Source organism: Bison bison, unplaced genomic scaffold, assembly GCF_000754665.1.
Source record: "Bison bison bison isolate TAMUID 2011002044 unplaced genomic scaffold, Bison_UMD1.0 scf7180017864492, whole genome shotgun sequence".
NCBI classification, from domain to species: domain Eukaryota; kingdom Metazoa; phylum Chordata; class Mammalia; order Artiodactyla; family Bovidae; genus Bison; species Bison bison.
In genome coordinates, this window is record NW_011495051.1 from 3582261 (window position 1) to 3596304 (window position 14044).

The 14044-nt window shown below is 56.7% G+C and overlaps 1 protein-coding gene across 1 annotated transcript in view; it reads right to left on the minus strand.

The window, feature by feature from the left end:
• DPP9 (dipeptidyl-peptidase 9) overlaps positions 1–14044 on the minus strand; it is a 36380-nt gene that overhangs the window by 8018 nt on the left and 14318 nt on the right. Inside the window, 10 exon segments of the mRNA XM_010828163.1 lie at positions 11–95; positions 1067–1202; positions 1589–1741; positions 4274–4353; positions 6223–6385; positions 6621–6798; positions 7701–7801; positions 9453–9514; positions 10981–11109; positions 13395–13508. Coding sequence (XP_010826465.1) covers positions 11–95; positions 1067–1202; positions 1589–1741; positions 4274–4353; positions 6223–6385; positions 6621–6798; positions 7701–7801; positions 9453–9514; positions 10981–11109; positions 13395–13508 — 1201 coding nt within the window.

The following is a 14044-nucleotide window of genomic DNA, read 5'->3' on the forward strand; positions in this document are numbered from 1 at the left end:
CACGGCGTGGGGCTTGTAGATCATGCCATAGAGCCGCACATCGGACCGCGTGTGGAAATGGAAGATTTCCGGAGGCACGTAATCGGGGGGGCAGCCTATGGAGACAGAGTGGCTGTGGCTCCGAGGGCCAGGGTGAGCCAAGGCAGGCTCAATTCTGAGCGGGGCCCACGTCTGGCCGAACCCACACTCCCCCAAACCCAGAGGGTGGACCAGAAGCACCCCGTCTTCTGTGCTTCCTGGCAGTTATAACCAGGGGGCCCTTTTTAGTGAGTGATCCCCATGGCGGGGTGCTCTGCATTCAGTTTACAACTCATGGGCTGCCACGGGGCCATTCAGTAGGTAATGAAACATTTAAGAGAGATGAACTGAACTGACTGGCATTCGCTTCCGCAGCTAGAATTGGAACCTGGGGTCACCCGGGTGGAGGCCTGGCCGCCCTGGAGGCTCCTGGGTTAATTAACCAGCTTCCTCCCACTCCCCGAGGCCCCTAGCGACCGACCCCAGGCAGGGGCCATCTGCTCTGCACAGGTGCACTTGGCCCTGTGTAGGGACCCCTCTGGAGAAGGCGATGGCACCCCACTCCAGTACTCTTGCCTGGAAAATCCCATGGATGGAAGAGCCTGGTAGGCTGTAGTCCATGGGGTCACTGAGGGTCAGACATGACTGAGCAACTTCACTTTCACTTTTCACTTTCATGCATTGGAGAAGGAAATGGCAACCCACTCCAGTCTTGTCTGGAGAATCCCAGGGACGGGGGAGCCTGGTGGGCTGCCATCTACGGGGTCGCAGAGTCGGATACAACTGAAGCGACTTAGCAGCAGCAGCAGCAGGGACCCCTCCACCTGGCAGAGCCGGCTCCTGCCCTTTGCATGTGCTCTCTCTGGGACAGCAGCACAGAAACTTGAGGCTGTCTCGGGGGCCCCACAGGACAGTTCAGGGCTATGGTTACGCTCGATTGGTTCTTGGGGCTCTGGGCCGCTTGCTGCCTTGCGCTCACCCACGTTATTCACCAGGGCTCAGCCGGCAATGCACGCGGTCAAGGTCCCAGGGGTCTGGGGTTACTCACTGGCTGCCTCCATCATGCTGGCCCAGAACCGGGGCTGCTTGTGTAGAGGGTCGTCATCGGGGCCGCTGAGCTTGTAGACGTGCACGCAGGGTGGTGTACCCACGCTGCTATAGTGGCTGATGAACATGTCGAAGTTCTGCGGGCGGGATGGGGCGCTGAGACCACGGGGCGCCTCCCATCACCCCCACTGTGCTGGCGCCTTCCCCCATCACCTCCACCTGCATCAACTGCCTGCTGTCCATACCCCGTGTGGTGTGTTTGCTCGTGTGACCCTGCTGTTACCACCACCCCTACCCTGAAAGGTGAGAGGAGCCTGTCCCCTGACCAGGGGGGCCCTGGGTGCTGCTGACTGAGGGACCTGGGGGCGGGTTCAGACCCAGACCTCCCCATCTTGCTGGTCCTACAGCCAGCAGACTACACTGCCTACTTGTCTGGGTCGGGGGTGGCCCTGTGGTCATGTTCCAGATTGCTGCCTGATATTTTGGAATGTTCCAAGGGAGGGCACGTTGGGGAGAGGCCCACCTGGCTCATGGAGCAGCTGTGGGAGAAGCCGGGTGTGGTGAGGCGCACGATCTCGCCAGCCACCTCGTAGCTGACCACATAAAGGTGGTGCTCCAGGGGCGTGTCCTTCGTGCCTTGGAAGTATACCAGCTTCGTCTCCTCGTTGACCCAGATCTGCAGGTGGCACAGGAGCTCCTGGTGACATGGCCCCCGGGGCCTCCCTCCCCGCCCCCAGGGAGGGCTCAGTGTTCTATGAACAGGGAGGACAGTTCTCCCAGAGCTGGCTTCAGCCCGCCGGCTGGAGAGCTGTCTGGGAGACTGTCCTGGATCCCGCAGGGAAGAAGCCCAATCCACTAGAGCTGGGCTAACCACATGTTCTCTGGTCTGACTTGGAATCAGAACTCCCAGTCTGGACAGCTCCTTCCAGGCGGGCCCAGAGCCACCGGAGGGGGACTGAAGGCACAGTTGTGGGGGGATACCGAGGCCGAGGGAGGGCCTGTCCTGGGTCCAGCAGCCCCCAGTCCTGGTCCCCAGTGGGGACAGCCCACCCTCTGACCCAAGTGCTCAGGGTTAAGAAGTGGTAACTCCCTGCCCCGCTATTTCCTGGAGGAAAAGCCCGTCAGGCCTGGGTGTGGTTCTCAGGCAAGGACCTCAGGAGGAGGGGGAAAGAACCTCGTTCTGGGGACGGAAGAGGCACTGCCTTGCTGGGCTGACCGTGCAGCACAGATGCTCTGAACAGGCCTTTATGCCCCTGGGGACTGCTCCCAAGGATGGCACTGGAGGGGCAAATTCCAAATGAAGGCACAGCGATGCCCCAAGTGCTCTTCAGATGAGAGAGCTGATGATAGCTGAAATGTCCTAAAGACAGGCTGGCTCCACCCTTACAGCACACCTCTCTGGGGCCACAAGAAGCCATGCAACCCTACAAACCCTCTAAAATACTCATGTTCCTGTGCAAACAGGAAAGACCTACAGTGATTCCCCACTGTGGTCACTTCTGAGGATGCAGGCAGGTCACGGGGGCCTGGGTGAGGATGGAAGGGGACCGTATAGAGAAATTCAATTTTTACAACCAATGCTGGTATGTTGGTTATCATGTGCTCACTGGAAAATAAATGCAGGTTTTCTGAAAATGGAGGATGTCATTAGAAAATCCCAAACCACCCATAGTTAAGTCGTGTGCTGGTTTTGTTACCAAGTCTCTGTAAGAAGCTGTGTGGGTGGGAAGGAGAGTCTGCAGGTGAGGGACCCACCCAGACCCGGGGCACAGGGGTGGAACATGTGGCTGTGGGCAGTGACGGCAAAGGAACGGCAAAGGACATTCTTTCCTTTTCTCTTTCTTAAAATGTTGCTTTTTTATTTTAAAGAAAATTTCTAGGTAAAAAGATAGGGTGTGCAGAGGATTAAACTCTGACCATGGAGAAAGTTTTTTTTTTTTTTTTCCCCCCAGCCGTGAGCACGGCATGGGGGATCTTAGTTCCCCTACCAGGGACTGAACCCAGGCCCTGGCAGAGACAGCACTGAGTCCTAACCACTGGACCACCCAGCAAGTCCCCAGAGAAAGATTTTAATACTGTCCTGTGTGTCTGCCAGCTGCTAAAGGCCTTCAAAGTACTTTAAAACAGGGTTCTCACCTGGGGCCGCTCTGTGCCCCCGGGCCATTTGGCAGCCTCTGGACACATCTGTGGTCATCACAGCTGGGGTGGGGGCCAGGGAGGCTGCTCCACACCCACAGTGCCCACAGTTGCCCCAAGTGTCCACTGATGTGGAGATGGGAGGGTTGGAGCTGTTTGGCCCCATGTCGCAGCAAGGAAACCCAGTCTTAGTGCCTGGCTGGCTGGGCCAAGCGAGGCTATGAGCCCAGGGGCGCCTCCAGCAAGACTCAAGCACAGCAGAGCCACCCAGTAGGGACAAGTGTGGTCCCACTGTCACGGGCACCGTGCCTTACATTACCTGGGCCCAAGGAGGTTACTTGTCTCCTGATCGAGTGTTTTCACATTGCTGTTTCCTACCATATCAACAGTGCACACTTGTGTGCTAACCTGAGCGTGTCCCGGGTGGTCTCGCCTAGAATGGGGGCTGTCAGGTCAGATGAGGTGCAGGTTGACACTGTAATGGATGCCCCCTCTGCTCTCTGCCCAGGGGTGCCAAGGCCCCTTCCCTTGGCAGCACACGGGCCACCCAGCTCTGGGCTTTAAAAAGGTTGGCCTACATCTCCTCTTGGGCACTTGGACAGTTTAGGTCTGTCTGAGTCTTTGGACCAGGAGACCTTTATAAAAGCTGGGAGGGAGGGAGGGCTCCAGGACGTCTGATTAAGGGGTCTCTCTGTAAAACTGAGAATTTTGCAGACCTGGCCCCCAATGATGGATGCAGGGCAGTTCCACGGTGGGCCCCACCAGTGTCCACAGGTAGCTTCATGCAGCGGAAGGAGGCCAAGTGGACGCTCCTGATGGCAGGGAGAATGGGCCAGGTCCCACCCACCAGGATCCAAGGAAACGCAGACAACCCTGCCTCCAGACCCAGGATCTCCTGCTGGTGGCAAGTGCAGCCCCCATGGCCCTTAGTTGCAGAGCAGGAGCGGGTGGCTAGGTGCGGGGCATGGGGGTGGAGAAGAAGCCACAGGCGCCCAGGGTCTGGAGGGGTCAGGACCATGTGTGTGTGTCTGTGCACGTGTATGTGTACAGGCGTGTGTGGAGACTCGGGTACCTTGGAGCCGTGCCTCGCCAAAACCTCCCACTCGCCGCTGGTCAGTGCGATCTCCTCCTTGATAGGACATTTAAATTCATCTGGAAGGATAGGAAAAGAGGTGAAGGGGGCCCGGGGAAGCTGTGACACAGACTCAAAGCACAAAATGGACTTGCTGCAAAACCCAGGCAGCTGGGAGACAGGCAGGTGGACCGGCTGGGCCCCTGCCATGGGACGCAGACCTGAGATCTGCATTTTTATCAAAAGCATCCGATTTTGGGGACTTCCCTGGAGGCACAGTGGTTAGGACTCTGAGCTTCTCCTGACCCCAAGCTTCCACTGCAGGTGGTATAGATTTGATTCCTTGTCAGGGAACTATTGATAAAATTCCACATGCAGACTGATAAGGCCAAAAAAAAAAAAATGTACCCAGTTTTAGAACCCTGCGGGCCAAACCACCTCCTTCCAGGCCTTGAACTTGTGACTGGTTAGGACAGGTTGGGAACCAGGTCTTGACTAAACTCTGGGACTGACCAAAGGCTCAGGGGAGTTACAGTAGGTTTTTTTGGGTGGGTAGGTCTCTCTCTTTTTTTATATGTTTATTTACTTATTTTTGGTCATGCCTGATGTTTGTTGCTACACATGGGCTCTCTCTAGTTGTGGCGAGTGGGCTTCTCATTGTGGTGGCCTCTTTTGTTGAGAAGTATGGGCTCCAGGGCACACAGGCTTAGTTGCTCCGCAGTATGTGGAATCCTCCTGACCCAGGGATTGAACCTGTGTCCCCTGCATTGGCAGGTGGATTCTCAACCACTAGACCACCAGGGAAGTCCTCGCTTTAGAGGTCTTATCAGGTGAATAACAATATGTAATGTTTCTTGCCATGTGTTTGAAATTTTATATTAAAAACAGTTTATGAGCAGTGGCTACAGATCCTTTCTATTCTCTTGGGTCTGAACCAAACTACTGTCAACGTATCCTATGGAGGGGCAGATGTCCCCACACGGATCCACAGGGCGTACAGAACAGAGACCTGGGCTAACTGACCATCACCATAGGACCCAGGAGGGACAGCCACTCTTCAGTCCCTCACTCACTGCAAGGTGGGTGCGCCACTGCCTGCCCCCAAACCTTCCCCGATGCCTGCACCGTTGGGCCCACATGGGGAGCCGAGTCGCACAGGCCTCCTCTGGGGCTGGCGGCCCTGCCAATGCACTGCTCTGGTTCTATAGCCTCTGTGCCCCTCGTTACCAAGCCACCCCCGTGAGACCCCCAGCAGGCCTGGGTGATGGCACAGCCTGCTGGTCCCCCTGCCTTGCTCCAACTCACTCTGAGCTCCTGAACCTTCTTCTGGGTTCAAGCCCATGCTCCTCACGGCCTAGAGGGTCCCACCGACCACACCAGGCCTTCCCTCCCTTACCCCGCCAACTACTCTGCTCCAGCCACATGGGCCTCCTCACTGTCCCTCCCCAACACCAGGCCTAGTCCTGTCCCCAGGCCTTTGCACCGGCTATGCCCTCTGCCTAGAGCACTGTGTGGCCACCTCTGCCACAGGTTTCTGCCCTGTGTCACGTTATCCACTGATGTGCTCCGGGCCTCCTGCTGTCTTTCACCGTCTCTTGATGTCTGCCTGCCTCCCCTCTAGAGCAGAGATGTCCACACTTGTCTCTTTATACAGTGACCCTCCCTGTGTGCAGGGCAGGGCAGCTTCTCCTATAAAGGGCCAGATGGCACAGCCTTGGTACACAAAGGGCCTTGGCATGCAGTTGGTGCTGGATGAACCCTGCTGCCAAAAGAAACCAGTCATGGCTGTGATAGCCCTTCCAGACCAGGAACGGCGTTGGGAAAGGCCAGTCTCTTAATCACAAACACCCACACCCTGTGGGGTGGGACCCGTGAACAAGCCGTGCACTGAACCACTGGCTTGAACTGCAGGCAAGAGTGGTGAGTAAGTATTAGTTGGGCTTGCTTACCATCCCCGGGGCTGAAGGGCTGGGTCCAGTCATAGCCGCGGGGCCGCAGGACAGCGGTGACTTTGTACAGGTGGCAGAAGCCAGTCTTGCACTCGTTGGCACGGATGAAGCAGAGCTCGTCCACTCCCTCTGCTTGGGGGAAGGGGTAGAAGATGTCGTGAACCTGTCGGGGCAGAGAGAGGTGTCATGAGTGGGGGGTGTGGCAGGAGCAGGTGCGGGGAAACTCAGGCTGTGTCTCTTTGAGAAAGCGGAGGCTTGGACAGTCTGGCCAGAGGGCAGTCCCCGCCAACCCTCCCTCCTGAGCTGGCTTCTCCACACTGAGGAGCTGGGGGCCTGGGGGTAGGGACATGGGAAACCAGGAGGTGCGCGAGGACAGGGCCCCACACCCCAGCTCTTACATTGATCCACACGTCGGTGACCTCCTCATACACCACGTACGGCTGGACATCCCTGGGCACAGCCCTGGCGAAGGCCGCCCGCTGCTCCTCGTTGTCGGTGGTAGGGATGAACAGTGCTGGGGGCAGGAGGACCAGCTGGAGGCGCTGCTGGGGCCGGTCCAGGAACATGGCCCAGGCACTGGAGGGTGAGATGGGAGGACGGGAAACTCAGGGCCTGGTGCAGGCCAGCCGGGGCCTGACACCCCCTGCCCATGCGTGTGCATGGTCAGAATGGCTCCTCCTCTGTCAGCTTCAGTGACACTCGAGCAAGTGACTACGCAGTACATAAAGCCTCCCTGGCTGGCAGGCATGCCCAGGAGGGAGATGGGGCTGGTGGGGACGGGGGTGGGGTGGGTGCTGACAAAACTATGATCCGGCTGTTCTGCAAACACCTCGCGTCACTGGTGAACTTGGGCAACTTCTGCCAAACCCTCGGCCCTTATTTGTCCTTTGCTTCATATCTTGCTCTAAGTGGACAGTTAGCTTAAATCTTTTTTCTGTTTGTTTCTTTTTTTGTCGTAATGCACGGCATGCAGGATCTTAGTTCCCAGACCAGGGATTGAACCCTCGCCCTCTTGCAGTGAAAGTGCGAGTCCTAACCTCTGGACTGCCAGGGAAGTCCCAACTTCAGTGTATTGTGGACAGAGATCTACTGGCATCAGAGGTGGAAAAGTTGACTCTCAACAGAAAGACAGACCAGATGCCCTCATTGCAGGCCACTGTTCCTTTCTCAACTACTCAACTCTGCCTGTGTGGAGTGAGTGGCCACAGAGGTGTGGCCATGTGCCAATAAAGCTTTATCTCTGGACACTGAAATATGGATTTCCTATCATTTCCATGTGATGAAATACTCCTCTTTGGATCCCCAGCCCCTGCATCACTGGAAAATGGAAAAATCATTCTTGTGAGCTGCATGGTGATGGGCAGCCGGCCAGGTCTGGCCCCCGGGTATGCTTTGGGGCTCTGGTGTAGTGTGTCTGGCCCAACCCAGGGCAGAAGTGACTGTGAGGGGTGTCTTGGATTCTGAGGGATGACACTCACTACTTGCCGTCCTGGGTCCAGCCGGCCCTGGCGAGGTACTCGACCTTCGGGAACAGCAAGCTGAATGGCTGCACCAGCTCCTTCTCCTGCGTTGACACGATCTAAAGGGGAACAGACAGACGTGGGTTACCATCCGGCCTGGCCGTGTGCTGCCACTGCTCTGAGGTGCTGTATCTCCCCAGAGCCACACACTGGAGCCCTAACTCCTGGGACCTAAGGAGGGGGCCTGACTTGGAAATGGGGCAGTTATACTGAGGTCTGGGGTGTGGGGGCCCAAACCCACAGGATGAGCGTCCTTATAATAGGGGGAGATGTGGACACAGGCGCCGTGCATCCTGTCTTGTGACACGACGCAGGGAGAAGGTGGCATTCCCAGGCCTCGGATAGCCAGAGACAGGTCTTCTGCCAGGCCTCCGGAGGAAGCCACCCTGTCGACACTTTGGTTTCAGACCTTCAGCCTCCAGAACAGGAGATGACAGCCTTTGGGGACTAAAGCCTCCCAGCGGTCTTTGCTGTGACAGCCTGCTGACTGGAAACCAAGGGTTCTGGCATGGCTGTTGCTGAAGAGCCAGGTGGCCTTGGGCAAGACAAGCCTCTGGCCCCTGTGGCTTCCTGGAGGTGACACAGGGCTAGTGGGGCATCTCCTGAGGAGGGTGGATGGGAGAGAGGCCAGCAGGGCCCAGCACATCCCACACCCAGGCCTGCCCCCAACCTCTGCATCCCCCAGCTGTGGGTTAGTAGGCAAAATCCCCCAGCCATCTCAGGACCCTGCTCATCTGAGGGGGGGCCTGGAACCATTTACAACAGCTGGTGGGGCTCAGCAAAGCCGCTTAGTGCAGGTCCCTGGAGGATCCACCAGAACATTCTGGTCAGGAGTGGAGAAGGGGCTTGGTTAGGGCCTGCTGCTGCTGCTGTTGCTGCTAAGTCGCTTCAGTCGTGTCTGACTCTGTGTGACCCCATAGACAGCAGCCCACCAGGCTCCCCCGTCCCTGGGATTCTCCAGGCAAGAATACTGGAGTGGGATGCCATTTCCTTCTCCATGGTTAGGGCCTACTCGTGCCCAAACCAAAACCAACCCCTAGATCGTGAAAATAAGTGTAGTTTATCTCAGGTACTTTTCTGAAATGTTACACAAGAAGCCATTCTGGCCAAAATACAAGGGGCTTCCTGGCTCACCAGCCTGCTTTGATCTCTGACATGAGGGGCATCCCCCCAACATCCTCACATGGAGTTGGGCATCGCCTCCACCCTTCTCCCCACAGCCTCCCCTGCCCTCCTGGCTATGGATCCTGAAGAGTGACTCCCTGGGTGATGAGGACCCCCATCTGTGATGCTGACTAGGTGATGGAGAGAAGGATCCGGAACACTGATGCGTCTGCTGAAGTGACAGATGAGGAACTGCCCAGAGGCGGGGACAGGGGTACCCTTGGTCGAAGGTCAGATCCTCCAGGTGACTGCACCCCCGCCCTTCTGGGCACCCCAACCCCTGCAGGGCCTCCGCTCAAAGCTCACTCACAGGGGTCCCCTCTCCACACCCCAGGGCCACTCCCTGTCTGAATCCAGGTTCAGGGTGATGGATGGAAGGGTGTGGCCTGGAAGCCGGGGCTCTGGGTGGAGCCTCTTTTGGGTTCAGTTGGCCAGAGAAGCACCTGCCCTGGAGTGCTTCTGATCTGGCCACCTGATCTCCCAGCAGAGACCCTGGCCTCCCCTCCTCACCTGGACGCTTCTTCCAGGTGCCCCGGCCACATTTACCTTGCCCTGACTGTCGGTCTGGAACTCAGCCAGTTTCAAGGCGATCCTGGGGTTCTTGCTGCCTGCAGAAATGAAAGCAAGGTGGACCTGGCAGGTGGACCAAGAGGGCTGACAGCAGGTGCTGGGGCGGCAGCTGGGGGTGCAGGGGATGCTCCCAGGCTGTGACCCAGCTGACATGGGGGGAGGGGAGGAAGACACCAACTGTCCAAAGGTCCCTCTGTGGGTGTGTCACCCTCTCTGGCCTGGGGAACAAAGGCCCCCAGGCAGGACTGACTGTGAGCCTGGACCATGGGCCCAGTGGTGATGTGGCTACAGATTTGCTGTGTAAGAACAGAGATCAGGCCTGGGCTGGTCGGGGGTCATGGAGGGACACAAAACAGGAGGAAGATATCTCCCTGCCTCGGGAGACCTTGAAAGCTGGGTGCAAAGATGGCACACGCCCCTAATAAAGCACCCATGACGCAGAAACAGGGCCCATGTCTGGCGACAGCTGGTGCTCAGCAGTCAGGAGGCAGGCAGGCTATAGGCTGGGGTAGCCGAGACAGGTTCTCCAGGGTGGGATTCAGTTCCTATGACATGTCTCAGCTCTGGCCCATGGCTCTAGCACCCTGGCAGGTGGTATCTTGGAGCTCTGCTTCCTCACCTTTCCAGCAAGGGAAGGAAAAGACTGACCTCCCCATTCACACCAGGGCCTAGAAGTTTCCCCAGGAAGGCTCTGTCTAGCACAGCCCACAGTCAGCAGGAACAAGTCTCTTGGAGGCTTCCATGGGGGCCCCAAAGATGCTAAACCTGGCCTGCATGAGTATTTTGTGTGGCTCACCAAGTTTGTTTTTCTTTTTAAAAATTGTGTGACTGTGCCTAGCATGGCATGTGGGATCTTGGCTCTCCAACCAGGGATCGAACCTGCACCCCCTGCATTGGAAGGCAAAGTCTTAACCACTGGATGCCAGGGAAGTCCCACTAAAAGTATTTTTAAATAATTTGAGACATGTTTAAGAATTGGTAGATTTCTGGGACTTGGTAGTTCAGTGGTTAAGACTCGGAGCTTCCAATGCAGGGGGTGCAGGTTCGATCCCTGGTCAGGAGGCTAAGATTCCACAAGCCTCTTGGCCCAAAACTGAAATATAAAACAGAAGCAATGTTATAAAAAAATTCAATAAAAACTTTAAAAATGGTCCACGTTAAAAAAAAAATAAATTGGCAGATTTTGTGGGTGAGTCTGGATTTCTGGCTTCTCTTGAGACACGGGGCAAACTGTACTCTCACAAGGCAATGAGTGTCCGACACGCCTTCAGAGAGGCCACACCCTCCACTACCTCCCCAGGGCTCCTGTTGTCTCCTGGGCCCCAAGGCAGGACGCCAGTCACCACTGATGCTGGCGCTGGCCCGGCTGTTGTTCCCGAACCCAGCCTGCTTCTCTGGGTCTATTCCTGCCTGGGTCCTGTGGGCCCATCCTGGTTGGTGCCTCACCGGGTTCCACGAGGCTTCAGACATCTCCAAGCTGCCCTGACCTATCCCAGGCCCTCACCTGTCCGGGGGTACCGGTAGGAGTCCGTCTTCCTTTCCTCCAGCGCAGGGGAGGGCACATGGATGATCTCCACCTCAGACTCGTCCACTTCCTCGTACAGGATCCGCAGCGTCTTGCAGCCTTCTGACCCTGGGAAGGAGCCGGGCACCTGCTGAGGGTGCCAGGCATCCCCCCGCTGCCCCCCACTCCTGCCCACACAGGATTCTGCTCCACCACGGTGGGGCCCAGACACCCAAAGCTGCCAATGCCTCCACCTAGGACGTCCAGTCTCCAAGCTGTGACGTCCAAGCTGCCCATCTGTGGGACTTGGTCACACCCACCCGAGCAGACCAGCATTCGGGGCTGAGGCAAGAAAGGGTGCCGTGAACATTGTCACGAGAAGGAAGTGAGTAGCCAGGAGCTGCTGGCTTAGCAAGCGGCATGGGGGCTGCCAGTGCCAAGGTCAAGGGATGGAGCCCTTAGCCATTCCTTTCTCGGTTGCTGAGAAGGGTCCCCTCTGCATCTTATACCCTCATCTAACTCGCTAGGGTAGACCAACATCATCCACCAAATGTGGCTAAGCCCACTTGGCCTGCAGATGTCCACACCTGCTCTGTAGGGTGCTGGTTACAGCAAGCGGAGTGAGTGCCCCTGGCCTCCTGCATGCCGGGGGCTCTATCTGAGGGTTTCTGAGCTGCTGAGAATAGTAGAGTGAGAATCCTGACGTCATCAAGGCCAGCAGATGACAGCAGGGGTCATTCTGTGTCCCCAAGGGACCTATGCCATGTCTGGAGACATCTGTGGTTGTCATGAAAACTCAGGAGACCACAGCCCCCCACAGAGAAGAAGCCCACCTCCATGCCCACAGGGACAAGGGGAGAAGACCTCATTTTATAGACCATGATGTCGAAGGGTGGGACAGTCACCTGCTTTTGACAGGCAGAGTCATGAGCAGAGTGACCTGACCCGACCCCGACTTCTGACCTGGAGCCCTTCTCCCTGGTGGGCCTCAGGCACACCAGGTGTTACAGTGATGAAAGACACTGGCCAGACGGAGGAGTGTGGACAGTGTCTTCCCCAGAAACACGCCGATCCCCGCCAGGTCTTGGGAGTGCCAGCAGCCTACCCAACCCTGACAATCCAACCTCTGCCTGGGTGCTGGCTAAAGTGTAGGGCACTGGTTTCTCCCCACTGCACAATTTTCAGGCCAAGCTTGTATTCACGGTTGGACCATGAAGTTTTCTTTACAAATCAACTTAAGGAAAAGGTGAGCTGATGTAAAGGTGGCTGTGGATGGCCGATGGGTGGTGCAAGGCTGGGGCGGTGGACACCAACACCTGGTCCCCAGGATCCTGGGTTTTGTGGCCCCATGCCCACTGGCGCTCAGGTCAGAGGGACTCTGAGCAGCAGAGGCCTGGGCCAGTTCTGCTCATGCTGTGGAGAGTCTGACACTACTCACTGGCCCCGGAAATGACTGTTCCCTCCCTCAGAAGACAGACTGTGCTCTGCTGAACAGGGAAAAGGTGACACATCCGGCCTTAGGCACAACTAAGAAAAACAGATACAAAAGGGCCCACTGCTCTGGCTTCTTCCTAACTTGTTGGCAAAACCCACCAAACTTCTAGGTGCATGTAGCTTCAACTCATCTCTCTTCCAGCTGGGAATTTCTCTAAGGCGGGATTTTCTTTTCTTTCCTCTTTTTATTTTAAATTAATTTATAGCTGTGATAGGTCTTCACTGCTGCAAGTGGGCTTTCTCAAGTTTCAGCTAGTGGGGCTACTCTCTAGCTGTGGCACCCAAGACATCCACAGGTAGAGGACTGATTCTCCATGTTCTGATTGCAACGGACGGAATGTGTGCATCCCCCCAGAATTCAAATGATAGATCCTAGCTCCCCACCACTCAGTGTGATGTACTGGAAGGTGGGGCCTTCAGGACGTGACCAGGTCATGAGGGTGGAGCCCTCATGAAGGGGATTAGTGCTCCTTACAAAAAGGAGATCTCAGAAAGCTCCCTGCCCCTTCAGCACGTGAGGACAGGGAGATAAGATGGCACCCGGAAGCTAGGGAAAGTCCCTCACCAGCAACGAATCTGCCTTGGTTGTGGACTCCCAGTCCCAGCAACAGTGTTGTTTATAAGCTGCCCTGGCTGTGGTATTCTGTAACAGCAGCCTGAGTGTCACCAGCAAGCTAGCCGAGGCCGATCTTAAATGAAAAGTGTGAAGGGTAGACTAGCATGTGTACTGTGCTTCTATTAATAGAAGAGCATTTGCAGAAGTGTGTTTATTTTTTTGCAGCACCTTGCAGCATGAGGGATCTTAGTTCCTCAGCCAGGGATCAAACCCACATCCCCTGCAGTGGAAGCGCAGAGTCTCAACCCCTGGATCACCAGGGAAGTCCTGTGCACAAGTGTTTTTAAACCAGAGAGGCACTTACCCTCCCAAGAGGCTGTGGGGCACCACCAGTAGCCAGTGAAGCGGTCAAATTCCTCCTGGATGACAAAGGTGGCCACACCTGCAGACTTGGGGTCATCGAGGACACTGGACAAGCCTGGAGAGGACAGAGCCAGATGGGAGATGAGGAGTCTGGTTCAGAGGAGGGCTGCTCTCCTGGTACTGCTGACGGTGGGGGCCATTCTGGGGGCCGTACTGGGCACCATGGGGTGTAGGGCAGTATCGCCACCTCACCCACTCCATGCCAGGTACATCCTTTCCCCATTGTGACAGCTAACAATGTCTCAACACATGGCCAGTGTCCCAGTCGCCCCAGCTGAGAAGCTCAGGCTTATCGAGAGGGCACCGGGACCTGGGGCAGGATGGTAGGCAGGGATCAGCCATAGCCCTCGGATTTCCACAGGCGTCTGCACAGGGGTGCCATCACACAGGGCAGGCAGGGGCCTGAGGCAAGCCCGGATCTGGTGAGCTCTGGGCTGGAAGTGTGGAGGCGGACAGGAGGGCAGGGGTAGGAAGGCTGAGATGGGCAGCAGCTAGTGGGCAGGCCAGGTCCCCATGGCCCGGGTGATTCACAGAGAAGAAAGCCAGGCAGCTAGACTTTGTACAGGGCTACGATGGGGGTGGGGTGGGGGG